Source organism: Camelina sativa, chromosome 1 (assembly GCF_030686135.1).
Source record: "Camelina sativa cultivar CO46 ecotype springtype chromosome 1, ASM3068613v1".
NCBI lineage: Eukaryota > Viridiplantae > Streptophyta > Magnoliopsida > Brassicales > Brassicaceae > Camelina > Camelina sativa.
Window position 1 is genome coordinate 5,391,473 of NC_141880.1, and position 26,735 is coordinate 5,418,207.

Below are 26,735 nucleotides of genomic sequence, written 5' to 3' on the forward strand. Positions count from 1 at the left end.
CCCTATATTTCCGGATTTGTGAACATTATCTGGCATTTTTGTCCCAGTCACCGCTATTTTTAAAAAAGTGGTCCATCAAGATTTTAATGCTCTTCTTTAACTGCTGGTGTCAATTTTAATTAATTGTGTTTTAATCAAGGTGGTTAGTATTCATTAATGTATTCATCAACACTTTTAAACATTTTGTTATCATTTTCTCTATTGTAGGAGGAGCTAGGATAAGCGGATATTTATGGCCAATCAAATACTAATTGTTTCGTAATATTTCACATCTTTAATATAAATAACCTGTGCATTGTAGCAAGGTTTGGTCTCAGCTATTTAGTGTACTGTATCTATATAATCATCTCGATTTCTAAATTTGATTGTTCTATTTGTGGTTGAGTTATTGCAAAATCTAACTAGCTGTGAAGGTTGGTCTTAGCTATTTACGAATAGTTTTTTACTATTCGAACCGGAAATCTAGTGCGAAATCTTTGAGATGAAAGAACCATGCAGGTGAAATAAAAACCAAAATGAAGATTATACAATAAGTGCCTTATTATTAGTTATTACCAAACGCCAAAGCTAGCGCGTGAGCAAAAAAGGTCGGTAGGTTCATTGGTAACATCAGGAGACTAATGGAGAGATAGAGAGAAAAAACCAACCAATCGAAGAGCTCATAGAGATCACGAAACCCTAGTAGTGGCGAACGAGAGCTAGATATATAGATATCGGTTGAACACGTACGTACAATACGGCGGAGATGATGTTATCATCATGTGGTGGGAAGAAACCAGTACTGTCCAAGAAAACGACGCCGTGTTGCACGAAGATGGGGATGAAGAGGGGACCATGGACGGTGGAGGAGGATGAGATTCTTGTGAGCTTCATCAAGAAAGAAGGTGAAGGACGCTGGCGATCGCTTCCCAAGAGAGCTGGTTTACTTCGATGTGGAAAGAGCTGCCGTCTACGGTGGATGAACTATCTCCGGCCGTCTGTTAAACGCGGCGGTATTACCTCCGACGAGGAAGATCTCATCCTCCGTCTTCATCGCCTCCTCGGCAACCGGTACATATATATTAATATAGTCAAGGATATACACAAGATCGTACTGTATATATACGTATATGTGTTTGTGTGTCTCTCTACACATAAACTAGGGTTATTTTTTTGGTTTAAGCTAGGGCTTTACTTCTTATACATAAACACGAAGGTTCTGATTCTTGATTCAATTATATTTTGATTTTTGGTTGGATTTTTATAATAAAAATGTAAATCTCTTTTCTAGCTAGTTTCTTTAGACTATAACTCTTTTTTTTTTAAGTGAAGGTAATTTCTATTATTTTCTGGATCTATAGCATCAACTCATTCTTTTAAAAAACTTGTTTATGATTACTAAGAAAAAGTAACAAAAATAGAACGCAAGCTTGTTATATAACCATAGGAGTTAATTGTTGTTTTTTTCGAGTCACATATATGCATGCTCTTTTATGGGAATTCTAATGTGTGATGCAGGTGGTCATTGATCGCGGGAAGGATACCGGGAAGGACTGATAATGAAATCAAGAACTATTGGAACACTCATCTTCGTAAGAAACTTTTAAGGCAGGGCATTGATCCTCAAACCCACAAGCCTCTTGATGTAAACAATATCCATAAACCAGAAGAAGAAGTTTCCGGGGGACAAAACCCTCTAGAGCCTAATTCTAGTTCTCATACGGATACCACCGTCAATAGCGGAAACGAAGCTAGCAACAAGAACAGTATTAATGTCTTTGGTGGTGAGGGAAACTACGAAGACTTTGGTTTCTGCTACGACGACAAGTTCTCATCGTTTCTTAATTCGCTTATCAACGATGATGATGATCCTTTTGGTAACATGATCCCAATATCTCAATCGTTGCAGATGGATGATTGTATGGAGGAGATTGTTGGAGCGTCGTCGAGCTTAGGACATGACCAGATCGACAAGAAGATATATAGTTGATCGACCCCTTGATGTCTTCTATATCTACCACATGCTTCGTGAAGGGATTATATATGCGATCTAAAAGGTTGGTGGATATGTGTACGTTGTTTTGCGGTGCGTTTTGTGCTTATAAAACCAAATTTGTGAGTGTAACTGATTACACAAACCTCTTTCTCTATATATATTCTGTCATCTGTCGAATTAAGATCATGTATCTATCATGGATAATGCGAATAAATAAGTTAGATATAAAGCTTTCTAATAAGGTTTTACAATTAATTAACAAAAAAAATTGTTACAATATAATAAGATACATTTTGTTTAATGTACAAAAAATTGAAAATAATGCAGCCTTACACTAAACCTAGTGATTTATGCAAACGTGTCTGTTACCGCACGAGTTTATGTTTTTGAAAAACTTTATTTTCATGTAATACTAAATTTTAGTTTTAAAAAAAAAAAAAACTCAAAGATTGCTAACAATTATATGTACGTCAAACACAGTTATGTACTAATGTACACATGTTATGATTGGTCCGTTCGTTTTCCCTCTAGAATTCGTTAAAAACCAAAAACAACACCGGCCATGCCATTTTCACATCGACTCTTCACACGTCTCTCCACATTTACGCCAGAAAACGGCCCTTCTTAAAAAAATGTCTAGGAAATTAAATCATAGACGACCAAGCTCAAAACACACCGCGCTAGACCTAGTCTTTTCAAATACAAGTCGCAAGATTAAATGACGTTAACATAAGTTAACTTAAACGAACTTTGCAAACGAGTATGCTGCTCCAACCTAACCTTTTCTTTGACCCTTCGGTTCACATCACATCAGCAAAATTAAATAACGAACTGAAATTCTTTGGCGCAACCAAATTTATTCGAAGAAATAAAATATTTCTTTTCGAAAATCTAGTAAAACTAAGAATGTAAATAAAGAAAAAAGGTTTTACAGATAAATATCGTCATTTAAAGATTGGACATGCTCAATATCTCCCCAAGATCTCTCGTTGTATCAAAGTAAGAACAACAAACTTTATAGTTGTGACTTAAAAACCTCATGCATGCTAACGAAGAAGAACATCAACAAAAAGATAATCAAAATTGAGTACGCATATTCAAATTCATCATCATATATACACATAACACATCTAATATACACGTATAGTTAAAATGAATAAATAATACAACATACCGATATAAAGATATATTAGTCGCAAAGACTCAACATATGCTAGCTGCTCTTTTTTTAACATTGCTGTTCAATATTTCTATTCTATATATATGCCACATGTGTTGAGTCTGCTGACCGTTTGTAATAGTTATGTAAAACAGAATTAGGTTAAAAGAATGAAAGAATTGACCGGTAGATTTGGTCTCTCAAGTCTCAGTTGTGTGTTTTGATAGAAAGTTTGATCTTACTTTTTTGAGATAATCAAATCATAAAGATTATAGACACATGTTAGGTGCCAACTAATACTCTTTGGTTTTAATTATCTCATCTGTAAATGTCTCTCTCTCTCTCTCTCTCTCTCTCTCTCTCTCTCTCTCTTCTAAAGAAGTTTTCGCTTGTTTGATCTTATTTTTCTTATAAAAGAAACAATTCCTCAGTTATATGTGGTATTTGGTTCTTGAGTCCTTGATGAAAAAAAATTGACACTAAATTGTATAACCTTTTTCAATAAATTTGAGTTGTTGAGGAATGGTCCTACCTCAACCTCACACTGTTACCTATTCTCTGAGCAAACAATTTTTTTTGGTCATCTAACATTGTGGTTCCACTTTGATGGATGTACATTGATGACCATTAATTAACCAAAGAACTAGGTGTTATTATAATACAATCTGTTGTGTTTCCTCGTATTGAAGATCCAAATCTTGTTTCACTTGGCAAATCGCAAAGTCCATTCTCTGGCTACCTCGTCATGCTTTTCTTTATCTGTCAAGTAGAGCCGTGCAATCACTGGCAAAACTGGACTATCTGGTACAGAAAGAATGAGAACATGTGTTAAAGAGAAAGATAGAGATTTACTAAGGAAGTTAAAGCTGGTAGTTGGATGCCAGAGATCTATTATGTTTGTTGGCCAAAACCCATCATGAACAGATTAAACTAAAAAAAGGCTTTTCTTAGGTAGATCTGACTTGAGCTGGTCAATTCATCAAAGGAAGCCTGAGAGCAGAGTAGAAACTTACATGGTTCAGGTTTTAAAAAGATAGATCTGATGGCTTGTAAGACTTTTGTGATTGTAAGAGCTGGACTCCAACTATCTCTTAGAATCTCCACACTTAAATTCCCCGCAGCATCCACATTGCAATGGTAGATCCGAGTCTTGAACACCAACTGCAAAACCTCACGATCTTTAATTTAAAAGACTCAAAAAAGACTGATGTAACGAACTTGCCAGCTCAAGATTAGAACCCAAACATAGCTTGATTCACTCAAAATCCCAAAATTTAAAAGAATTTGCTACTAAATGTATCCTAAATACCTAAATACAAGAAAGAAAACTACATAACATGCCAGACAAATGAAACTCTAGATGATCTCTGTCTCAAAGTGTGACACAGTTGAAGACTCATTTGATAATCCATCAAGTTATCAACTTCCTACAGAGACATCAAGCTTGAAACTTCCAAAACTCAAAAGCATTACCATTTAAAGTAGTAAAAGCTCCTCCCACACAAAAAAAAAAAATTGAAACTTTCATGAAGAAAGAACCAAACTAAAGGATTGAAAGATCATACCTTAGGTGGTTTGAAAGGATAATCAGATGGGAAAATAATATCCAGAAAAAAGATCCCTCCTTCATACGGAGTTCCTGCAACAACAACAAAAAAAAAACCCCCAAAATCAAATGACTTGAAAAAACCTAAAAATTGCAACTTGAATCGTGGAACTAACCAGAAGGACCAATGATGGTGGCGATCCAATGGTAGAGATTATCTCCTTTTGGACCAGCTGAGCAATCAGGAGGCGGATCAACGTTAAGCTCAGCCATTTCCCTCTGTATCCTCTTCCCTGACGCTGAAACTGATGTCTTTGCTACCCAAGACGACGCCGTTCCTGAATATCCAGCGTACATCGCCGTAGGTAACGGTTTCAATCTCTCGCTTCCACCAGGTGTCATCATCTCCCGTCTTCGTCGTCGTCGTCGTCGTCTTCCGATTCTCTGCTTATCCAAATCCCCACTTCAGCGTTTCGCTCGCACTCCATTCTTCGAAACGCCGCGTTTGTGTCCAATCATATTAATCTAATAAAGTAATCGCTGACGTGGATAATGTAATAATAATTTTTATAAAAATTTCATTCCTCTACCTCTCTCTACTTCAATAATTTTGTAACCATTTTGATTATTGATAAATTTGTATATTCAATATTCTTGTGTATGGGATCCAATGATCCATGTTACAACCACATGAATCCTTAATTATTTTGATAAATGATTATAAGAAGACAAAGTGAAAGGACATAAAATTAGAAAATTTATCAAATATCAAATTTTTATTATTTATTGAAATAACATTGATAACGTTTGCAAGCTCTTTCTGATATATCTCAATATATTGTAATAATGATTCATTTAAATATGAAATATAGTAAATCACAGTAATTCGAAGATTTTTTTAAGGTCAAAGATGAAGACAAAGAATGGGAACTTGTGAGCTCTCTCTGGTCTCTAGTTACTACACTTACACTAAACCGAAGTACAACAACAGGCAAAATAACCAAGCAGCTAGTAGATTTCTCCGGTTACTACAAAACCGTGTTTTGACAAACGCTCTACAGAAGGCGGTTGTGCTGAAGTAGTAGCAGTTGTAGTAGCGTGAGAGCTAGTGGTGCCAATAAGGGTAGATGGTAGTAGCTAGAGGTGATAAGTGCGTTTGCGTTTCCTCCCAATGGACTTACGGGTCCTAACGCACTCGGAGGAAAGTCTCCTCCAGTTGCGTTTGCGCTTAAGCTGAATATAAAGATGGATAAAGAGTTCAGAAAAAGATTTGAGTTTTCAAAAAGAATAAGACAACTTAACAAGAAGAAATAGTGTTACCTTCCTGTGTACGCACATGTTTTATAGCCTGCAAAACACACAAGCCAACAAGTTTGAGATTTATGCACATATGTAATGTTATTGGTAAGTTGGTCGAAGAAATGAGAAACTTACTGGGATCTCTAGTAGTGGTAATGGCCGTACCACTAAAGTCACAAGTTCCACCAGCACTTTTCATCTTCTGGTAATAGTCATTGAAAGCAAAAGAAGCATGGCTCTTAACATTGTTAGGCAGATAGCAAGGATGACCCGGTTGAATCGCAGCACAGTTAGCTTGGCCTTGACCACACGCCCAATTCAAACCGTCAACCAACTTATCATCATCAACATCTGCTTTAGCCACACAGAACATCGATGAACCGTTTAGAGATGCAGAGTTAGAGCTACCACTCAAGCTGAGAGGATAAACAGATGTCCCATTTGGAAACAAAATCCCCCAGTTTTTTTCAGAGACTGGTCCTGATCGTTTGTCTTCACTGTAAAGCTCGTAGATGTAAGTGTTGATCGGCATGTCTGGTTGGCTAGGAGGACCTGAGTTGTTCAACACTCTCTTGATCAAGTTAGTGTTGAATGTCTCTGCGTTAGCGAGTGTTGCAGAAGCTTCATCGCTTCCACCAGCTGAAGGCCAGCCTGTTTCAGTGACAACAACAGGAATTTTGGAGAAATTCAAAGCTTCCATGGAGTAGTACGCAGCATCAACCATAGCATCAAACATGCTGTTGTAATGTAAAAGCGTGTTTGGATCAACGATCTGCTTCACCGAAGAAAGCTGCTTGAACAACGCGTAATCGAGCGGGAAAATCCCATTAGCAGCGGTGTAACCGTAGTAAGGATACGCGTTTAACATGAAAAAGGAATCGGTGTTCTTCAGAAACTGGAGAAGCTGGTAAACAGTTGTGTTCCACGACGGGCTAAAGGTGGATGTAGATGGAGGAAACGGTTTAGGCATTATGTCCATAGACATAGGGCTGGAAACTTTGACCTTAAAGTTGAGATTGGAAGCCACAAGAGCCTTGTGAATGTTGTGTAGAGCCGAGGCAAGAATTGGGGCAACGTGAGGAGCCGCGCTGAGAACTTCGCTGCCAACAGCAATGGCAGTTATGTTAGTTGAAGGAACATAAGCAGCAACGTTCTTGTTAACCCATGCAGCTGCTGCTGAAGGGAACCGTCCAATTTTGAGGATTTCTCCGTTGGTTACACCGACCATAACTTCAATGCTAGTGTTGGCGAATGCCTTGAGCATATGGCTATTGGCATCGTAGAGACGGACGTGTGTGATTTGTTGTGAATTAAGAAGCGCTACGATGTCTGAAGGCGATGGCATGTTAGTGACATCAGTTCCGATGTTCACGCCAATGAATGCAGCTGTATTAAGAACACAGATTCAGTGTCTCTGAGAACTCCACCAGAATAGAAAAAAGAAGTAAACTTAGGAGATAGATACAAGATGTAATTAGGTGAAATTACCGTTTGAACACGCAAGAATTGAAATTAGGAGCAAGAACGCTTCTGCAAACCATCTCGGAAGCAGCATTGGAACAGAGAGCTTGAAACCTTAAGGAAAACTTTGAAAAGTTTAAAATTGAGTCATTGTGTAAATGATTGTACCAGAAATTAGAAACCTAACATGAGATGGATTGTAGATTTGTCACTCTTCTTAATTCAGAAAGCATTTTTTTTTTTTTTATTCTTTTTCAGGAGAGATATAATTGGTTCAAATATGGTAAGAACCCTAAAACTCAAGTAAGCAACTTTAGATACTAACCTATGAATATGTATTAAAAAACTGAGAATTTCAGACAGAAGTGAAGTAATGGGGTCTAGAAACTAGCGAACAGAACGGGATAAACAGTAAACGATAACCCATCGAGTATTCGAAAAGCCACAATTTTTTTTTAATCTTTTAACTCCTTTTGTCGTTTCGCTCTTACAGACATGTGCTGTGGAAACAGGATTAGCAGTAGGGAGAGAAGAAGAATGTGGAAGATACAATCAAAAGCTAGTTCGTACACAAAGAAGCTAAGACAAACAATGCGAGATACCCAGATGCAAAAAAAAAAAAAAAAAAAAAAATCAAGAAATGATTACAAAAGTACCTAATTGGAGCTTGCTCGTTTCCCAGATTCACTCGAGGAGAATTTAGATCACAGAGAAAAGAAAGATAAAAGAAGCCTCAAGGTTTTTGCTGCTGAGACAGAACAGGTTCAGAGATGTTTCTAGTGTAGTGAAACTCAAAAAGTAAATACCTTTTTTTATTTTTATTTTCTTCTTTTCTTTCGGCGAAAATTGAAAAAAAGAAAAAAAGGAAATACTTATTAAGAGATTGATGTGCTCTCAGTAAACTTGGTTTCATCTCTCTTATATAATGCGTGGGAAACCAGAGAGGTGTGTCTGTGGAAATTGGAAGGTGAGGCTTCAAAGTTCAAAGACCTCTTAATAATATTATTAATTACCTTCAATGTGTCATTGCCCTCCAATCCAATTATTAATTAGTATCTCAAATTTTAAAAGACATTGGTACTAAAAATAGTCATAAAACATCAAATACAATTACATTTTGCATTAAAAAAAAAATCATAGAGATTTAAATAAAATTTTAATGACTTTTAATAAAATCATAGAAAATACAAATAAAAGACTTTTAAGAGGTTGTTAGAAAGTTTTCTAAAATCTTATTGATTTGTTTTTCTTAATCTTGGAAAATCTCACAAATTTTTATAGAGTATCTCAAACTTTAATTATAAAATAACTCAAAAATATTGCACAATGTTCAATTGTTTATATTCAATATTCTTTGTTTATTTGACCGACGAGATGGGAGTATTAGTTTAGGATTTAATAGAATTTTAATGATTTTAAATATTATGTAAAATATGTTGTTATTCAATCAAGACTTTTCAAAACTCTAGTAAAATTTGTTGTTTATTAGTTGTGGATTTATATAAAATGATCTAAAATGTTTATAAATTTAGTGTTATTGGATCAAGAGTTTTATAAAATCTTTAAAAGTTTGTGTTATTCAATTAAAACAAAAGAGTTTTGGATTGCCATCAAACTAAATTATTATGTTATTGGTTTAAGATTTTATATATTTACTTTCATAAAAAAAATTCATGAAAACTCTTCCATAAAATAAAGAGATTAGTGAATCATCATAGTCTATTTGGCTTTTTATGGTGAGTTTGTAGAAAGCCACATAATGATGGTGGGTCTTCTTCTTCCTACCCATGTGAATGCCAATATAAAAAAAATCCAAACCCAATAACAACGTTTATAGATATATGTTGTAGCAAAGTTCATATCACCTAGAGGAGCCACCCAGAAGAATCTCGAGACTGCTCCTTTGAACAATCTAATCGGTCCCTCATTGCACAGAATCGAGATCAGTTGCCCTGGTGTTGCAGTCATCATTCTCATCTTTATCACATCAAAATTAGAATAGTGAGTAGAGTGATCATTGCCTGACTTTCTGACTTTCTGGGAGATTGGGAGCAAAACTGATCAACACTAGTTTGCTTGCTTCGAATAAAACTATATTCATGTTTCGCTGGCCATGGGTACAATGATGAAAGAGAATATGCCCAGAAACGTTTCTGTTTGTTACAGAGACAATTTTACTTTGACGTGTTGATAATCATCATAGTATATCACAATTTTACAAAACACCTCCAAGTCAAAACATCATATAAAATGTAAAGAAGAGTAGTATGTGCATCTAAAAAAATAACGAAAAAGCAAGCCAAGATGTAATGTAGGATTTCTCTCCCAGGCACGAGTATCGAAAACCTTTTCCCAACCAAAACTTCCGGCGCCGGCGAGGCTTTTGCCCGTCGGGGTCGGGATCTAATCGACCCAGCTCTTGCTCTGTTCATCTCTATTCCGATTAGTGTAACCCTTTTTAAGCTTTTTCTCTACTTTTTTCCCCTTTTAATCCTTTTTAAATCCCTAATAAAACTTGCCTTAGATCCATTCAAAGACCATTGCATGCCCCCACCGATCTATCACTCACCGGAGAACCTCTCTTCGCCAAACTCGGGCAGCCAACATATTCACCATTCATCATGTCATTTACTTGTGGAACTAGGATTTTCCCCAGTGGACCTAGTCTCCATAGTCGAACCAAACAGAGGCCAACGACGTTCCCTGCCGACCTTCCACCCACCGGAGATGCTCCTTGTAGCACAAATCTCTCTGCTTCTTTCGGGCAATCGTCATTTCCATGTATCAGTTTGGCAAACGGTTCTGAAGCTAGGATTCTCTCCAGTGGACTTAGCTAGTAATGGCGAATCTTACTACGCTCACCGTAGGAAGCCGCCGATCTATCACTCACCGGAGAAACTCCTTGCACCGCAGACCTCTCCGCATCTCTCGGGCGGCCACCATCCTCACCATCACCGGCGGCTCTTCTTCCTGAAACTAGGGTTCTCCCTAGTGGACCTAGTATTCAGGATAGGACAATTAAGCCAAAAAAGGCCTAAGTTCTTCAACTTCCATCAAACCTGCAATAACAACAAGGTAAAGCCCAGTACCTCACAGTCCTTGTGTCTCCTTTGCCGAGTTCTGTCCAGTATCCCGTTATCCGATGGTCAAAGACTCCATTGGAGAAAGGTAACACCAGTTCCGCTTTGGTCAGTCACACCTCTTGTATGGAACCTTGCTGCAGTTGTCTTTAGGGGTTTTCGGATTGAGTATCATCCTCTGCGATTCTATGGTCTATGTTTCTCAAACTGTGCTAGCAAAAGTGGTACATATGGTCTTGAACTCTTTAGGTTCAATGATAGTTATCAGTTAAGCTGGTTATATGATGATGATAAGCATCTCTTCTCTACCCTCCTCATCACCCGGATCCCATACCAACTAGCCCTTGAAGCGTTTTATCGAAGTGATCTAATCCCTCTGCTTTGGATGTTAAAGCAACCTCCTCTCGACTACACAAATATAGTCTTCCGAGTCTGTGCTGTTTGGATACTGTGGGCAGTGCTTCTTGCCCCTATGGACTCCAAAGTATCGACTCTCTTCTCATCGTCTAAGCGTCGTTTGACCAAGACCAACCATCCGTCCTCTGGTTTATCCAAGGATGGTCTATGGATTTACCTTGATCTCACATGTGCCAATGGGCTCCCAAACTCATGGTTTAATCTTATGGCATTGGGAATGTTCTTTCTTGTATTATTTTGAACTTTGGAACTCTACCTCATTCATTAAAACAAAAGGTTTGACAAAAAAAAAGAGTAGTATGTGCATCTTTATTCCGAACACCTAGTATTCCACCTTCTTAATAATTTTGAAATATATATAAATATAACAATATTAAATTAAGGTAAAAACAAGAGGCTCGATATCGACGCTCTTCTGTCTTCTCATTTAATTTCGGGTTTTATTTAAATATGATCTAGAATCGAAAGAAAGAAAGAAAGAAAGATCCGTGAGTTGGCTAATTTCATGTGCATGACTTCCAAATGTTATCTTTTTCCTCTTGTTAAGGGACTTGTAAAAATGTTTTTTGGATGCTCTCTAATTATTCTTGGATTCAGGAGTTTCTTTCATCTACAGATTAAACGATTGTTTCCAAATTTTCTCCAAAAAGAAGAAAAAAATGACATTATTGCCGTGCATTTAGATCCAAGCTACGTGCTCTACGGGAAAACTGAAAATTCAATGAAAATCCAGAAACATGCGACGACCAAGACTTTTGTCGGATCAAGACACACTCGGGACAAGTCAAACGGAAGCTAAAAGGTTTATGTGGGGATGTGGCTAAAAGAACATAATCGTTAGTAACACTCAAACCATATGACCAGTTGTAATTTAAAACTTGTAAAATAAAATAAATTAGTATATGATTTGGAACGAGAATATTTATCAAATGAGTCAATGACTTGTCCCAGGGTTTGGATTTTGGAAGAATAAAAATTCCAACGTTTACCAAAAATTGAAAAAAAACATAAGAAACCGTTGTTAATCTTGGCATTTTGTTTGAAAGAAAGAAACAAAGCTCTCTTCATTGTGATGCTTTATGGAGGAAAAAGAAAATTAGCTGGAAAGTGCCAAAAGGCCGATTCAAAAACCAATGGAGCCTTACGTCAAAAAAGCTCCCTCATTTCCTAATAGGACCATCTTTCACCATAACAATGTTAGATGAGATCTAAAAAGATAAGATATGACAAAAAAACACATGCTACTTCAAAATCCTGTCTCAAGATGATCCATTGATCGAACACATAAAGCAAACACACAAATAGCACTACAAATATCTGTCTTTAAAACTTGTCTAAACAAAGATTTTTAAGTATCCAATCTAGAGAGGCAAACAAAATATCTGATAGAACAGAACTTAAATTTCAAGAACTCAAGAGTAGAGAGATACAACATGATGTGAGTAATCACTGGCTAGGAGAACGGTCTCCATTTCGTGCCGCACGAGGGACCAGGCTCCGGCTCCTGCTCTGCCTAGGGACTGGGCTTTGGCTCCTGGCTTGTTCAGGCGTATAACTCCTGTTTCTTCTTGGGCTCACGCTTCTTCTAGGGCTTCTGCTGTGGCTCTTCACTCTCCCAGGACTTCCACTGCGAACCCTTGAGCCATTATGGGGTGGTGAGCGAGAGTATGACCTCTCCTTCTCGTATCGTCTATCCTGAGGTGAGACAGACCTGCCATATTGAGAGTTGAGTGTTTTAATCCATCAGAGAACTGTAATGACATCTGACAGTATGAAATTCAGACAGGCACGCAGAGCTAGTTACCTAGATTGATGTCTTTTAGGGGGAGGAGAATTATAGCCGCGGCTACGTGATCGTGATCTACGACCACCACGACGAGGGGGAGGAGAACGAGAGTACCGAGGAGGAGAACGCCTTCTGTCATGAAACCTGTTGCTCCTACAAATATGAAAAAAATATAAGTTAAGATCAAGTCATCTCCAGGGGTTGTATAGAGACAAACTAATCCTAATCCGGTGTCCCTTGTTCAAAGGAGGAAGAATCTCAATTCACCTTCCACCTCGATCCCTTGTTCTCATTTCAGTTGGCTTCTTCCGGTTTTCTTCTGCAAATACGACAGTCAACTCACGACCAAGAAGAAGAAAACCATCCATGTTATGTTTTGCGTCAGCAGCATCAGCAGGTTCCACATACTGAATGAATCCAAACCCCCTTGGATCTCTGCAAAAGAAAATCCAAATAAAGAAAACAATGACCAAGGAAGATGAACAGTCAACACAATGACCAAGGAAGATGAACAGCTTTGACGGGAAGCCTTTTGAAAAAGTTGGCCTTACTATCTCCTGCAATAGAAGCCATCATGATAAACATGAAAAAAGCAAGCACTTGCCTGCAAACCTTGCAAGTTTCAGTATAAAGAGGACTTCTTCAAGACTTGATACATCTTCAAATTGAATTCAAACCCAACTTCCTTCCAACCTTCACTACCATTTAGAACATCTTCCAAAGAACTCTAATTACTTCATTGGTCTCTTCAATTCTCTAGATTCACTGTTAAACCTAAACAACTTTAATAAACACGCTCGAAGTGTGATCGAACATGAATTATATCACTGTATTCTTTCCCTAAAGTGACTAGAAGAGGATGAAGTTCTAGGTGTACTATACCTACTCACACTGGAAATGTTTTAAGGCTCCAAATATGATTTATCTATCAAGAAATTTAGAAATTTTCTATAAATCTAACCAATTCATGAGCTTTAGATGTGATGTAGATTCACAAAATGTGGTTTACGAAGCAATGAAAACTATTAAAAAGAGACACGATCTAATTAAAGCAATGTAAAATAATGCCCCGGGAGTTAAAACATTCAATGTCTTACTGAGCATGCTCACCCAGTATAGTAATCCCTTGGAAGGTAGATGTCCTTGACAACACCAAACTGCTCAAAAGGCCTCCTAAGGTCTTCTTGCCTGGAGAAAAGAGAGTCAAGCGAAAACGGAGTCAACCTATTGCAAAGATCTGTGACATTCTTGTAATATAGAAACAGAAGTTCATGCATGAGCTATAACTAGAAACGTTACGCCTTAAATGCTTCTAAATATATTTTGCGCCACACAGTAAGAGCACCCAACATATCTATCAAACTAAGATGACGCAATGTACATCAGCTTTTTGAAAGCCTTTTTCAGGCAAACAAGCAAATATGGAATCACAGAAACTTACAAAGCCACATATCCCATTGAAAAGATACGGTCCAAATAGAGAAAAAGGAAGAGTAGGGAATCACAGATAAAGTAGTAAAGAACAAACCTGCAATCATGACGTAGGTTGCGAACCAAAAGACTGGTAGGGAGATCCCTGTCACGACTCCCACCATATCGTCCTCGAGGACTAGGGCTGCGGCCCCTCCTTCCATAACCCCTTGGTGGTGACGGAGTGTAGCTTCTTCCCCTCATTGAGTCTAGACTTCAAGTTCTATATCAATCAAGAAACCAAAAGAAACTGAGTTAAGAAAATGTCGCAGATATGATAGAATGCTCAACATATAAGAGAACAAGAACACTTCAAAAGAGCACAAAAAAAACAAAAATTGAACTTGGGCCACCAGAAAACATGTCAAGTACTAACTTTTAAGCTTCTAAGAAGCCATATACGCTACCCAACAACATAATCTCTACCAAGATTACAAATTTGAGATCAATTCGATAGATAGGGACCCAACGAATCGAGAAAAAATTGAACTTTTTATGTTATCAGAAAACGTAAATCTCCGATCTATTACGTTTCCTTCATCAACTAATCAACCACACCCGCGAACCCATGAATATGAAGGTAATAGGAATCCCAACCGGGAATAAAGGTAAAGTTCTTCCCGCCGTTAAAAGTCGGGATAATGTAAGAAGAATAAGAAGAAGGAGGAGAAGAAGAAGAAGAACAGATAAGACATCGAGAAGCTTACCTCAGCTAAGGACGGTGTTAAGAAGGACAGTGTTAAGAAGAACGGCGGAGAACACCACAGAGGGAAACGAGAGACGGTGAGTAATAATAGAGGGAAGAGTGAAACCTAGTTTTCCTTTGTCTTGGTTGGATCTTATGGTGTAGGGTTTTTTCTGCAATTCTTTTATTTTTATTTTTCCTTTTTTATGTTTTGCCACCAAATCCTTTCCTTTTTTTCTTCTTTCTCAACTTTTTGCCTCTAAATTCTTCCAAAAGTTAGTTTTCCGCTTATACTTTCTCTATATTACATGTAGACCCAAAATTTCTCGTCAAATCGACTTATTTTCATTAAATTTCATCTTTGAATTTAAGAAACAAAAAATAATTGAAAAAAAAATGAAATATAAATTATATTAATTGACACTAATGTAAGAGGGTAGAACTATAATTTAGGGTCTGTTTTGGGAAACCAAATCATCTGAGTCAAAAACAATAGATATCGTGATTCTAAAGGGTTAAAAGCGCAAATCTATAAAAAAAAAACATGACAAACCCCTACTATACTATAAAAAAGACTTTTTTTTTTCCTCTTTCTCATTCCGTAACGGGCCCCGCCTCCACTTTGTTCTACCGCCGACGACGTACGTTAGTGATCGCCGGTCAGTCTGTCTTCTCTTCTCTTCTCCGTCTCAACCTCATTGGAGAATTCAATCGTGTTTCTAGCTATGTTTGAATTGTTCATTGTTAGGGGTTTAAGGAAAGCTATGTGTGTTTTGGTAGTGTTGCGGCTTTATTTGGCCTAAACAGATATTAGCTATTCTGTTCAGACGAATGTGGAGTCCTGATTAAACTCTCTAAAACTACCCTGTGATCTTACTACCTATTGGATTGGTTTTGAAATTTAAGAGTCTTGAAGCTCATAACCACTGTGGTAGAATGTAATTGGAATCTATGGCTTATATAGACCCATTTCTTAGGCTTGTATGACAATAGAGATGGATGAGGATGATGCTAGTAACGAGGTGAAACCACTTATGTAATGCAGTTCCAGTTAAATCTATTCTATATAGTGCTTGATTATGCTAAAAAATTTCACTTATTAGGTTTGTATACATGTAGAGCATGTATGTTTTCTCTTTTGCTATTTAAAATGGCTGTAGCATTTGGTTTTGTTTATATTTTTCAGTTTCCCTCTCCAGGAAAAGTGTATCCAAACCTACACAAATTGGTTATACTACTAAGACGATTATGTAATCCAAGTTTGTTATTTGGCTATGTCATTTTACAGAAATTACTGAGGCAGAATTTAAGACTGTTGTTCCTGAGTCAGTGTTGAATAAGAGAAAGAGGGAGGAAGAGTGAGCACTCGCCAAGAAACAGGAGCTTGAGTCTGCCAAAAAGCAGAATGCTGACATGAGGAAACTCATTATTAACCGGGCAAAGCAAAGCAGTACTCCAAGGAGTACCAGGAGAAAGTTTTTTTTTTTTTCTTTTCTAATCCAAGTTTAATTTGCAATTTTGTCTAATATCAGATTCATGGAGAGTTTTGGCTACTTGTTTTCTACAGGAAATGGAGTTAATCCAGCTGAAGCGTGAGGCAAAGTTGAAAGGAGGCTTTTATGTTGACCCGGAAGCAAAATTGCTTTTCATTGTTCGTATCCGGGGGTAATGTGATCTTCTATCTCCCAAATGTGAGGGATGTTTTACTTCTAGAACTGTTTTCTCATTTCTGTCTTTGTTTTTCATTCATCAGTATCAATGCCATTGACCCAAAGACAAAGAAGATTTTGCAACTTTTGCGTTTAAGACAGGTAACACAATCTTATGGTGAGAGATTAGTACATTTAAACCAAATTTAAAACAAAAAGAAAAGGATAGTATCTGACACTATGATACTTTATTGCAGATTTTTAATGGTGTATTCTTGAAGGTCAACGAGGCAACTATTAACATGCTTCGCCATGTTGAACCCTATGTGACCTATGGGTACATCTATTCTCACTTACATTTCAAATTTTTCTTTTTACATTTAAGCCGGTTTGTCTTACCCATGGGAAACTCTTGTTTACCTCAGATACTCAAACTTAAAAATTGTGAAGGAATTGGTTTACAAACGAGGTTTTGGAAAGCTTAACCACCAGAGGATTGCCTTGACAGAACTCCATTGTAGACCAGGTGACTACCTTCAGTATATTTCCTTCATCATGTCTGATTCTGTTCATATTAGGATATGACCATAAGTCAAATTTGTTGTCTTTTCTCCCACCCTTAAATATCGATGCTTTATTAACAGTGTTGAATCAAATTGGTCTCAAAGATTTGGATTGATGTTAATCATCAAAGGTCTATATTTATGTTCTCCTATACCGTTGAAACAGGGGCTAGGGAAGCATGGCATAATCTGTGTTGAAGATCTGATCCATGAGATCATGACTGTTGGGCCACATTTCAAGGAAGCCAACAACTTTGTGTGGCCATTCCAGTTGAAGGCACCATTGGGAGGGATGAAAAAGAAGAGGAACCATTACCTGGAAGGTGGAGACGCTGGAAACCGTGAGAACTTTATCAACGAGCTCGTTAGGAGAATGAACTGAACCGTAAGAGCTTCTACTCTGAAATATTATTAATTAGCAACAGGGGGTATATTCTTGATTTGGAAATATTGAATCAATATTAATGCCCTTCAGTCGAAACTTTCTAGTATTGATTGGTGAACATTATCTCTCAGCATTATCAATGTTCGGATGGAAAATAAGCTTTATGACTTAAGTTAATGTTGATATACATCACCTATTTGATAGTATTTCCTTGCACTATATACATCGACAGACTTGCATTGCATTTAGTACATGACTCAATTGTTAGAATGAATACAATTGATAGAACAGAAACGTACATTATCTCTTCCTTTGAAAATTTGTTTGTCTTGGCACATACGGTGACATGTATGACAAACCGGTCGAGAAGCACCATTGTTTGGAGCAATCTCGACCTCGAAACCACTCACTTTGATCTTATGACCAGATTTCAAATAAGGGTATTTCCCTAAGATGCAGTCGACATGTAGAGTGGTGGAGCAATCATGGCAGGTGTAGCAAAATTTCTTTACGTTTACCTTTTCTTCACAAATCTCACACCACCACTCTAGCTGCTTTTCAATTCTCTTCGAGTAATCTCTACCACAATATAGAGTGAGTGAGTGAATGTCATACTTGTATTTTACCAATTGTGGTAAATTCAAGCATTTGAACTCCAAGGGGAACCACCAACATTCGTAACATCGTGCCGCAAACCTTGAAGATTCAGTGCAACCTGCACACCTATAAATAAATTCATCAAAATATGCTGCGAGATAAAGAGGATGTTAGTGCGTACTATGGTGGAATGGTTCCGCAAAAGAAGCACACTTGACATCGATTTTATACCCACAATCTTCTTGGCTACACTTGTACATGAATCCGCAAGAGCGTTGGTTACATACAGAGCAAGTGAAGAACCCATTTTCGTAGTTCATCGTGGTTAGCGGATGAACATGTATCGCATGTTCCATCTTCCGAGGAAGACTCGCACACACGTCGTGGAGAGCAAAGTCGCATTGCTTGCAACCTAAGTAACTACCAAATTCAATTGGAAGGATGCAGGCTTGACATACTTGTTCAATTTCCTCCTTGTCGTCCATATCGAGTATCAGTAGGTCATGTTCATGGCTAAAATGGCGTTTTGATTTTGCATCTATTTCCACCAACGCCGCAAAATCAACTTCAGAGTCAATCTCTTCTGGTTCAGGTTCTTCTTCAAGATCTTTTCCATCCCACACACTGAAAGTAATTATACATGATGAATGGACAACATAATTACATGTTTTATCAATACAAGAATATCCTCCATATCTAGCTTCAACATATTCCCGACAAACTCCACAAATGTTATCGCCATGATAATTGATACGAAGATTGTGAGAGAGACGATGTGAATGACGTGTGATCTTTATAACCTTTGGTAAGTATATACAGTGTCTATGTACAATGAAATCGCATTGCAAACATCCGTAATATATACTTTTATCTTCCCTCCCACAAACATCACAACGAACATAAATCTCTCTACGAATGAAAGTTAGAGTATGCTCATGAATCTTTGGATAAGTTATTGTGAGACAATCCCTGTGGACATGGGATCCACATCCACGGCAATAATATGCTAAAGATTCAAAAGAAACCTGACTTTTACACAAACTGCAAATTGCTTCTCTAGATTCGCATGGAGATTCTTCATATATGTGTCTAGAGTGGATATTGTAATACATTACGGCGATGTGATTTTGTAAGAAATGGGATTTCTAACTTGATGTATATAGACTATATAATCGAATCATGTCGTATATATAGATAAACTGTTATTCTCCTTGTATGTACGTACAACAAAGAAGAGGATATCGATGGATGCTTGGGGAATAAGCTAAGTCCATAACAATACTTTGTACATGTACTTACGCCATTGCAATTTTTTTTTTTTTTTTTTGTCGAATGTTCTCTATCACATTATAGAGTCTGGACAATCCGTTCGAAATCTTGATTCGGTTGGTAAAGAACAAGAATATTACTTTCTTTGTCTGTAAAAGGTTTGAGCCATATGCTAATCTGGAATTAGGGTTCAAAATTGTCATAGGCCCAATTTGTGCCAAAGTTTTCATTGGGCCAAAATTAAAAAAGATGGTCCATGATCAGTTCCATGTTCCTCTGCTTGACCGGTCTCTCCCCTGTTTGAGTCCCTTGAAATTAGTAAAAACTGCTGATATCGAACAGGTAGATTATATCCAAACACACTTACCGAATGTTTTTTTCTAGATTCGAAAACCAAACAGAGCTACTCTTTGTCTCAGAAGATCTCTGACATATAGAGTCATCATGTTTCTAGTGCATAACAGATTCATGCACGCGAGCAGGGTTATTGAAACTGAATCGTTAAAGAGATTATTGTGTCAAAAAGGAGTAGTGTTATAAACGTATAAGTTATAATCCAGCTAATATTCTCCCTAGTTAAGCCATATCATACAAACTTTGTCTCCAAAACTAATCACAATGCCCATGTGGCTTCAATAGTGGCTCTCATTTATTAACTAAAAATAATTCCTCAGATCTTATTTTCCGTAGTACCTTGTTGCTGCATAAGTGCATTTTAGTCTCCGAACCTGTTCACATTTATGACATTCATCTTTTTTAATGACCTCTAGTCCAAGTACAGCTAGTTGTACTTGTCTCTGTACATTCACGATAAGGAGGAATCAGGAAAAAAAAAAAAAAAAAAAGATGTTATTATATTCAAAAATTCAGTTTACTATTTTACTTCCTTGATTTATTTGGTAGAGATATGCATCTCCAAAGTGCAGAGTAATCTTGATTTTTTAGGTTCTAAATCAAGAATTTAAGATATATAGTATGGTAGGTGAGGATGAGATATCAATGCATCTGACTTGCTTGATTTCGTTTGGGTGACAGGTAAGTGTCGACCATGACAGGTGAGCTATGCAATACCAGAAATGGCTTATGATTTTCGAAACTTGTTCGAACTTCCCATGAACCAATGAAAACTCTTCTCATAGAGACTCATCAAACACACGAATCACATATAATAAAGGAAAAATGAATAATAAAGATCATAAAGGAAAGAGACTGAGGATCAGATTTTTTTGTCAATGGAAGGTATTCATTGCATTCATTCTATATATGGCTCTCTTTGTTTATATCTTGAGGGGGTTGTTGTTGTGCAAGCCAGCTTTGTATCATATGATATCTGTGTCTCTTAATTGTGGTTTTTATAAGGGGTTATACTTTAACTGTTCGTTTCATGCCATTTTTGAAATTTCGTTATGGTGAACAAGCACATGGTCTGGATTTAGCATAGTAATCAACCAATTTGTTTCGCATGAGTCATGAATATGATTGCCTTACTTCTCTTTTGTATATGCTGATGCTGTTGACACTTCTTGGCTACAAATGATAGATTATGTAATTAGCGAGATAATGACGGCATGATAATATGATATTATTTATTTGCATCTCTTTTGTTTATTGTGAAACGCGTTTTACAGTTCACCTTACAAATGAAAATGTGATTTCTTTGTAATGTTAAAATATGCAAATGTGATATATCGGGGAGAAAAATTCATGGACCCATGTAATTATATGCCCAAAAGGCTAAACCAGACCAAAATTTGAATATTAAATTGGCACAACTACTGAACATGTTTTACATAATCTGCATGATTAATATCTATTAGCTGTAGTACTTGTGTGTATTTGTGTGGTCTTTAAACAAATGAAGTCTGTTAATTGATTTTTGGATGTATATGATTTTCTTCTAGATCTGATCACTTTGTGGTTTTTGAAATGCAAGGCATGGATTGTGCATGGTCGTCGTACCTATCCTATTCCTAACTAAGATGTTTCATATTAATTTATAATCATGATTATCTAATAATTACGTTATTATGTGTACAATTTGGATTTTAATAGTATAAATAACTATACGTGGTTGGTCTGGACCGTCTGGTGATCATCACCATATTTTCGGTAGTTGAAAAAGAAAAGATGATTTGTCCATGTCAAAAGGTAAGATTACAAAGTTTAGCTTTTACTTTGAAATTTCGTTTTCCCGTTTCCAAAATCATCTTTATAGTTGACTTGACCGTAATTTTCGTGGGAAACACTCTGAAGTTTTGACTTCATCATATTTACTAGGCTTGGGTTTATCCGTTTATGAGTATTTTTCTCGTTGACCAACTTGCCGTACAAGTTCTATAAATAGTTAAATACTCCTCATCAAAATGTTAAAAGTCTTTGATTTTGACATTTTTGGGCCAAGAGAGAGACATGAAAATCCCATGATTTTGAGAAACAATTAAGGAATTATCTTATATTCCTTAATAACTTGTATTCGGAGTAATAGATCTGTATAATTCTCTTTTGCCCAAAAAAAAAATAAAAAATTGTATGATCAGATATTTGACAAGGTAAATGTAATAGGTGGCTAGACCAAGCTTTCAAACAAATTTTGCAAAAGAAAACTAGCCTTCTAAAGCTGGGCCTCCAGATGATATAAATTCACATTTTAAAACCATAAATTTATATGTTTGGAAAAAAAAAACTATAATATGAGATATATATTCCAAAGTAGATGAACTATCTATTAATAGCTTAAAATACTATTTGACCTAATGGAAACATCTCATTAATTTAAGATATAACCATAAGTTTTGTCCCCATGTTGAAATGGACGGCCATGATGTGTAACTGATGATGGCGATAGATGATGACAATATTTTTATTTTGTTTTTTTATGTGTTACCCCAACACAATAATAGATAGTTTGAAACTTTCATTTAACTCAACTTTTAGTTTCAGTCACATATTAATTTCCTTAAGAACAAAGATTTGAACCAGTAAATGTATAAAATCGTGTAATTTGGTTGAGATGTATGAACTGAATCTTTCAAACTAGTTGACCAACTTTTTATGTGCACTTAGACCATCTCCAATAATCTTCTATTTTTTCCTCTATAATAGGAGTGATTTTTACTCCAATAGTCCTTTATTTTCACTTCAAAAATAGAGATTGCTATTTTTTCCTCTATTTATAGAAGAACTCTACTTTTTCTTACAAAAGGTTCCTCTATTTTATTATAGAGGTGAGAATAGAGGACCATTGGAGTAAAACTCACCTCTATTATAAAGATTTCTATTATAGAAGAAAAAGTAGGGAAAACCATTGGAGATGGTATTAGACCTTAGCTTTTAAAATTTATGTTTTGAGAAAATAACAAGATTGACATTTACGCCATCGGTAATTACTAGCTACTGAGATACTAGTATTTTACTATTTTTGTATGGACAATATGAATAAATAAGTCAACAAGCAAACAACAAACTATGATATCCTTTGGAAATGCTAGAGACGTTAGAATATCAATATACCAAGTCAATCGTTGCAAGTAAAACCGTGTGATAAAAGGTCAACGGGAATTATTATTTTTTACATATGGGAATTAATATTTACAAACTATTTATCGATCAATTAACATAGAAGATATAACTAGTTGAAAGAAAAGAAAAGAAAAAAAAGACTTGAAAGGTAAGTCACTTCAAAATTAAAATAAAATTGTCGAGTGAAATTTCGAATCCACAATATGTTTCTAAAATTATTATACATGTGGTCAACATTTTGTTAAGTTTCATGTCTTTATAATAAGACAACTAACGAATTGGTTTATGTCTATTATGCCTATTGTATATTAATAAGTTATTCCTATGTTTAATATGGGATTTTAATTAACACGTTCTTATGAAATTATGAGATTTTAATCTACTATATGATCAGAGACATATCATTTGAATCAAAATCCAGACTCCAATACACATGTTAAATATCATGGATTTTAATTTCATAATCAATCGGCGATTAATAAAATGACACATGTCTTGTACATTACTTTTGATTTGTGATAGGTTCTGCTATAAAATCTTAACACATTTATATGTCACAAATATATTTTTCCTATTAATAAGAACATAAATAATAATTAAAAAAAAAAGAACATAAATAAGAAAAATATAAAACATTTTCACGTGTAAAATAATTAAAATAGTGAAACCATAAATATCTGTGATTAATATATGTAAGAGGTAGATGGATCATGAGTAATGAAGTATTAAATGAGATCCATAGTCTACAACTAATTCCCTTTTTGGGTTTACTCCTTTGGTCTTTTCTTCTACCGTCCAATAAATGAAGCAAACGGAACAGAATAAGTTTTACTTTTTGGACTCACAAGATTAGTACTACTAGTAGTTGTTACTTGTTATATCCATTCCACACGTTGAGACAGAAGAGCGGTAGAGACTAGTACTGTAGATGAGTTTTGAACGAGAGCTAGTCAACAAGAGACTAAAAATCCAGCAAGGGTCAACAAAGCAAAAGTGGCCGTACTCTCTTGGGAAAAGATAAAACAACAAACAATAATAGAGTAGTAGTGTACGAGACGGTGCACCGCACACACAGGTGGTTCGCCTCACTCCTACTTGTCGTCGCGTCGGTGCACTTTTTTCTCTCTCTTTTTACTGAACCAACCCCGCGTCTTCTCCTTTTGGAATCTTGCGGCTTCGTTCTTTTGGTCTCTATCATGCACATTTTTATTTAATAGTATTTGTAATCTCAAATGGTCTCCTTCATTGGACGATTCTATCCTTATCAAGAATCCTCTCTGGCTTTATTTAATTCGTCCTTGTGCTTCCCAGCTGGCTTTCGGCTGTTGTTATGCTATCACTCTCTCATCCTTTGACTTTTATCTTTCGCTACCTACGTAAAACTTTTACTACTAACTTTGTACATCTTATTCATCTTCAAATGTATCTTGGATCATTAACGGTAATTACCTTTTTAAATTAGGCCGCGTTACTCAAAGCAGAGTTCCAAAAGTTTTACTTAGGCAATAGATTCAATAATAGAAACTCTATCTAACCAACTTGTCCATATTCTTTTTTCTTCGTATTCAAGTTGGGTATTATTACTACTACTAAATACTTTAATCATTGAATCAGGGACAAATGAACTTTACAGAAGCCATTACTAATAGTTGTATAATTAGATCAGATCAATCATATTTTAAGCGGTTATATATATACTAGTAGTACTAGTATGTATGATTGTTGATGTCAAATTAGTATATATGATTGGTCCATCGTAATTTTTTAAAAAGGTGCCTCTAATTACCATTCCACAGATCTATGATTCTCGAGGACACAAAAAAGTGTCATAAATTCGAGTGCCGCCAAAAAAGATACGGTTGTCTCCACGTTAGGTACGGTGTGGTACTTGAAGCGACATCAGCCTCGTGGATCGATATGAACTCTACACGTGGCGAGCTTACCGATGTCTTCTGTACGGTCCGAAGTTTGTTTACGTCAAACTATGCCATTTTTCTAATAGGGAGTATTGGTATATAATTTAATTAGTTTAAAATCGTTTCATTATATGCTAAGAACAAAATCTAAGATGCTTGGTTTTTAATTCTTTCGTGAACGATTATGGTCTAAATAAAGAGAACTAAATCCAAGTTCACGATTTTGTGATTTGGAAACCATGTTTCAGTGAAATTGTATTATTTCTTGAACGTTTTTCATATGGATAATGGATCAGATTTATAAATATAGTATAAACACAATAATTAGTTACTTACGGTTTTATAGAGGTACTATTGTTTCTTTTAGTGTATGGAACCTGTCGTCTCCCGTTATTAAATCTATCACAAGTTCGAAATTTTTTCTCAAATTGCAAATCACACAAGATAAATAAAAGATATGAATGCTAATGAAGCAATGCAATCAGCCAATTACTTTGACATTATGAATGAAATTGTGCATTTAATGATCCGTACATACCGAGCCAAAATACTTATTACTACCAGCATTCACTCATTGAGATCTGAGCTGACAGTTGTATTCACTCATTAGTATAATTTGAAAATAATAGTGAATGTTAGTGTTCGACGAAGGGAATAAAATCGATGAGATCTAAGCTTAGTCTAACTATTTGATTTTATGATTCTTGTTATTCGGACACATATATCAAATCTTGTTGGTTCATTGTTTTCTAGGATTCTATAAACTACTACGACCAGTTTACACAATCTTTTTTTCGTTAAATTATACTAGAGAACCTTCATTTCTTTCTACGTATACGTCCATGTTAAAGATCGATTCACTTGTTTTTATACTACTACTTAGTTACGAGCATTTATATCTAGCTGGTATAAGATATGACTACATTACATTATAAACGTTCTTATATAGACAACAAATTGACCACTTAATTACATTTACAGTACATATATAAATATAAGATGTGTTTGGTTGAATTAGGACCAGTTCGTTTGGTACTGTACTATCACAAGCTTCAAAAGTCTAATCCTCTAAATTCGCATCAAATTGTGCTGCCAACCAGACTTGGAATGCATGAAACTAGTACATTAGGGAATTGAAAGAGTATAGAAAATACTTTTGAAATCATTTAGTTAGCCTTTCCAATACGCGCGCATGTGCACGGTGGCTTTATACTATGTCTTGACCGATGTTTAATTAGCATAAAGTATTATTTTCTTGCGGGGGTGGGAGAGTTTATTGGTTTTCTTAGTATAATTACGCGTACGTAGCAACTTTAAATTAATTTAATAGTAGTAATAAACTAAATAAGCATGTACTTATATAACTTTATCCATGTATATATAGTATATACTTACGTATCTCAGTACGTACGTATGATGTGTAAAGTTACGCGTATATGACCTCTTGTTCAAACTCACTTTTCATGATCATATATAAATATTTTTTTTGTAGTACATGTCAAAACTTAAAATATATAAGGATACGCAACTGTTTCCTATATCCCATAAAAAATTATTATTGTGCACAATGCATACAGCATACCACTACATAAAATTTTATGTCGACTTATATTTGTGTTAAGTACTAGTAATTTTTGTATCATTTGTCCATCTTCTATACTACCTACCTTTACCTTTCACTTCTAATTAATCGACTAACAAGTATATAAGACTGACAAAAATGCAAGTATGTAACCGTGTTCTTTTTGATAAATATCGGTTTAATAACAGTAGTAGATTGTAGTTTAATATTAAATACTAGATGACGTACGAAAGAAATTTATTTTGTCTATAAATGTTGCTGAATAAAGGTGCATTTTGATTATACGGTTTTGATATGTTTAGAGTTTGTTGAAGGGACATATACGGAAACAGGTCGCTATCGACCTAATTTTTAAGAGAAAGTGCGCATATGCATGT

General features: G+C 35.8%; 6 protein-coding genes and 1 pseudogene across 12 annotated transcripts; 3 read left to right on the plus strand and 4 right to left on the minus strand.

The window, feature by feature from the left end:
* The first annotated feature begins 528 nt into the window (after positions 1-528).
* LOC104778023 (transcription repressor MYB5) lies at positions 529-2,204 on the plus strand. Of its 3 annotated transcripts, none has more exons than XM_010502388.2 (3): positions 529-1,050; positions 1,498-1,806; positions 1,889-2,204. In XM_010502388.2, exons 1-3 carry the CDS (start codon positions 746-748, stop codon positions 1,932-1,934), a joined length of 660 nt encoding a protein of 219 aa, XP_010500690.1. In that variant the 5' UTR covers positions 529-745; the 3' UTR covers positions 1,935-2,204. The 3 variants fall into 3 exon arrangements, with proteins under 3 accessions (XP_010500690.1, XP_087307981.1, XP_010500684.1); XM_087451855.1 differs by having other exon boundaries at positions 1,498-1,763; XM_010502382.2 differs by having other exon boundaries at positions 1,498-2,204.
* A 1,393-nt stretch (positions 2,205-3,597) lies between these two features.
* Positions 3,598-5,217, minus strand: LOC104778040 (constitutive photomorphogenesis protein 10). The gene is made up of 4 exons (XM_010502409.3): positions 4,857-5,217; positions 4,700-4,773; positions 4,148-4,295; positions 3,598-3,935 (listed from the first exon to the last, which is right to left on the minus strand). The coding sequence occupies exons 1-4, from the start codon at positions 5,083-5,085 to the stop codon at positions 3,838-3,840; spliced, it is 549 nt and encodes a 182-aa protein (XP_010500711.1). The 5' UTR covers positions 5,086-5,217; the 3' UTR covers positions 3,598-3,837.
* A 299-nt stretch (positions 5,218-5,516) lies between these two features.
* LOC104778052 (glucan endo-1,3-beta-glucosidase 4) lies at positions 5,517-8,457 on the minus strand. Of its 2 annotated transcripts, none has more exons than XM_010502420.3 (5): positions 8,097-8,457; positions 7,468-7,554; positions 6,115-7,365; positions 6,001-6,028; positions 5,517-5,913 (listed from the first exon to the last, which is right to left on the minus strand). In XM_010502420.3, exons 2-5 carry the CDS (start codon positions 7,532-7,534, stop codon positions 5,736-5,738), a joined length of 1,524 nt encoding a protein of 507 aa, XP_010500722.1. In that variant the 5' UTR covers positions 7,535-7,554; positions 8,097-8,457; the 3' UTR covers positions 5,517-5,735. The 2 variants fall into 2 exon arrangements, with proteins under 2 accessions (XP_010500722.1, XP_010500729.1); XM_010502427.3 differs by having other exon boundaries at positions 7,468-7,565; positions 8,097-8,388.
* A 3,704-nt stretch (positions 8,458-12,161) lies between these two features.
* LOC104778067 (serine/arginine-rich SC35-like splicing factor SCL30A) lies at positions 12,162-15,064 on the minus strand. 2 transcript variants are annotated; one of them, XM_087451869.1, is made up of 7 exons: positions 14,901-15,055; positions 14,252-14,416; positions 13,834-13,911; positions 13,328-13,488; positions 12,991-13,158; positions 12,742-12,876; positions 12,162-12,648 (listed from the first exon to the last, which is right to left on the minus strand). In XM_087451869.1, the coding sequence occupies exons 5-7, from the start codon at positions 13,089-13,091 to the stop codon at positions 12,384-12,386; spliced, it is 501 nt and encodes a 166-aa protein (XP_087307995.1). In that variant the 5' UTR covers positions 13,092-13,158; positions 13,328-13,488; positions 13,834-13,911; positions 14,252-14,416; positions 14,901-15,055; the 3' UTR covers positions 12,162-12,383. The 2 variants fall into 2 exon arrangements, with proteins under 2 accessions (XP_087307995.1, XP_010500739.1); XM_010502437.2 differs by lacking the exon at positions 13,328-13,488 and having other exon boundaries at positions 14,901-15,064.
* Positions 15,065-15,417: 353 nt separating this feature from the next.
* LOC104778078 (large ribosomal subunit protein uL30w-like) lies at positions 15,418-17,681 on the plus strand. 2 transcript variants are annotated; one of them, XM_087451880.1, is made up of 7 exons: positions 15,418-15,537; positions 16,167-16,353; positions 16,446-16,543; positions 16,632-16,689; positions 16,785-16,864; positions 16,953-17,053; positions 17,257-17,681. In XM_087451880.1, exons 3-7 carry the CDS (start codon positions 16,449-16,451, stop codon positions 17,286-17,288), a joined length of 366 nt encoding a protein of 121 aa, XP_087308006.1. In that variant the 5' UTR covers positions 15,418-15,537; positions 16,167-16,353; positions 16,446-16,448; the 3' UTR covers positions 17,289-17,681. The 2 variants fall into 2 exon arrangements, with proteins under 2 accessions (XP_087308006.1, XP_087308003.1); XM_087451877.1 differs by having other exon boundaries at positions 16,167-16,543.
* Positions 17,308-17,681, plus strand: LOC147949570 (large ribosomal subunit protein uL30w pseudogene; annotated as a pseudogene). The gene has a single exon (XR_015558189.1). The product of XR_015558189.1 is annotated as a large ribosomal subunit protein uL30w pseudogene (transcript).
* LOC104704660 (uncharacterized) lies at positions 17,618-19,230 on the minus strand. The gene is made up of 2 exons (XM_087451872.1): positions 18,304-19,230; positions 17,618-18,198 (listed from the first exon to the last, which is right to left on the minus strand). The coding sequence occupies exons 1-2, from the start codon at positions 19,182-19,184 to the stop codon at positions 17,733-17,735; spliced, it is 1,347 nt and encodes a 448-aa protein (XP_087307998.1). The 5' UTR covers positions 19,185-19,230; the 3' UTR covers positions 17,618-17,732.
* Positions 19,231-26,735: the final 7,505 nt, after the last annotated feature.

Excerpts from the sequence above, each read along its gene's own strand:
- LOC104778023 (XM_010502382.2), top strand. The coding sequence starts at position 746 with ATGATGTTATCATCATGTGGTGGGAAGAAACCAGTACTGTCCAAGAAA. Across the intron at positions 1,051-1,497 it reads CATCGCCTCCTCGGCAACCG|GTGGTCATTGATCGCGGGAA; the intron begins GTACATATATAT and ends TGTGTGATGCAG.
- LOC104778040 (XM_010502409.3), bottom strand. The coding sequence starts at position 5,085 with ATGATGACACCTGGTGGAAGCGAGAGATTGAAACCGTTACCTACGGCG. Across the intron at positions 4,774-4,856 it reads CACCATCATTGGTCCTTCTG|GAACTCCGTATGAAGGAGGG; the intron begins GTTAGTTCCACG and ends TTGTTGTTGCAG. Across the intron at positions 3,936-4,147 it reads CTTTTTAAAACCTGAACCAT|ATAGTCCAGTTTTGCCAGTG; the intron begins GTAAGTTTCTAC and ends TTTCTGTACCAG.
- LOC104778052 (XM_010502420.3), bottom strand. The coding sequence starts at position 7,534 with ATGCTGCTTCCGAGATGGTTTGCAGAAGCGTTCTTGCTCCTAATTTCA. Across the intron at positions 6,029-6,114 it reads TACCACTACTAGAGATCCCA|GCTATAAAACATGTGCGTAC; the intron begins GTAAGTTTCTCA and ends TGTGTTTTGCAG. Across the intron at positions 5,914-6,000 it reads ACATGTGCGTACACAGGAAG|CTTAAGCGCAAACGCAACTG; the intron begins GTAACACTATTT and ends CTTTATATTCAG.
- LOC104778067 (XM_010502437.2), bottom strand. The coding sequence starts at position 14,397 with ATGAGGGGAAGAAGCTACACTCCGTCACCACCAAGGGGTTATGGAAGG. Across the intron at positions 13,159-13,833 it reads CCAAGGGATTACTATACTGG|AGATCCAAGGGGGTTTGGAT; the intron begins GTGAGCATGCTC and ends TTTCTTTTGCAG. Across the intron at positions 12,649-12,741 it reads CCTAAAAGACATCAATCTAG|GTCTGTCTCACCTCAGGATA; the intron begins GTAACTAGCTCT and ends TCAATATGGCAG.
- LOC104778078 (XM_087451877.1), top strand. The coding sequence starts at position 16,449 with ATGGAGTTAATCCAGCTGAAGCGTGAGGCAAAGTTGAAAGGAGGCTTT. Across the intron at positions 16,690-16,784 it reads AACTTTTGCGTTTAAGACAG|ATTTTTAATGGTGTATTCTT; the intron begins GTAACACAATCT and ends ACTTTATTGCAG. Across the intron at positions 16,865-16,952 it reads GAACCCTATGTGACCTATGG|ATACTCAAACTTAAAAATTG; the intron begins GTACATCTATTC and ends TGTTTACCTCAG.
- LOC104704660 (XM_087451872.1), bottom strand. The coding sequence starts at position 19,184 with ATGTATTACAATATCCACTCTAGACACATATATGAAGAATCTCCATGC. Across the intron at positions 18,199-18,303 it reads TGTAGCCAAGAAGATTGTGG|GTGTGCAGGTTGCACTGAAT; the intron begins GTATAAAATCGA and ends ATTTATTTATAG.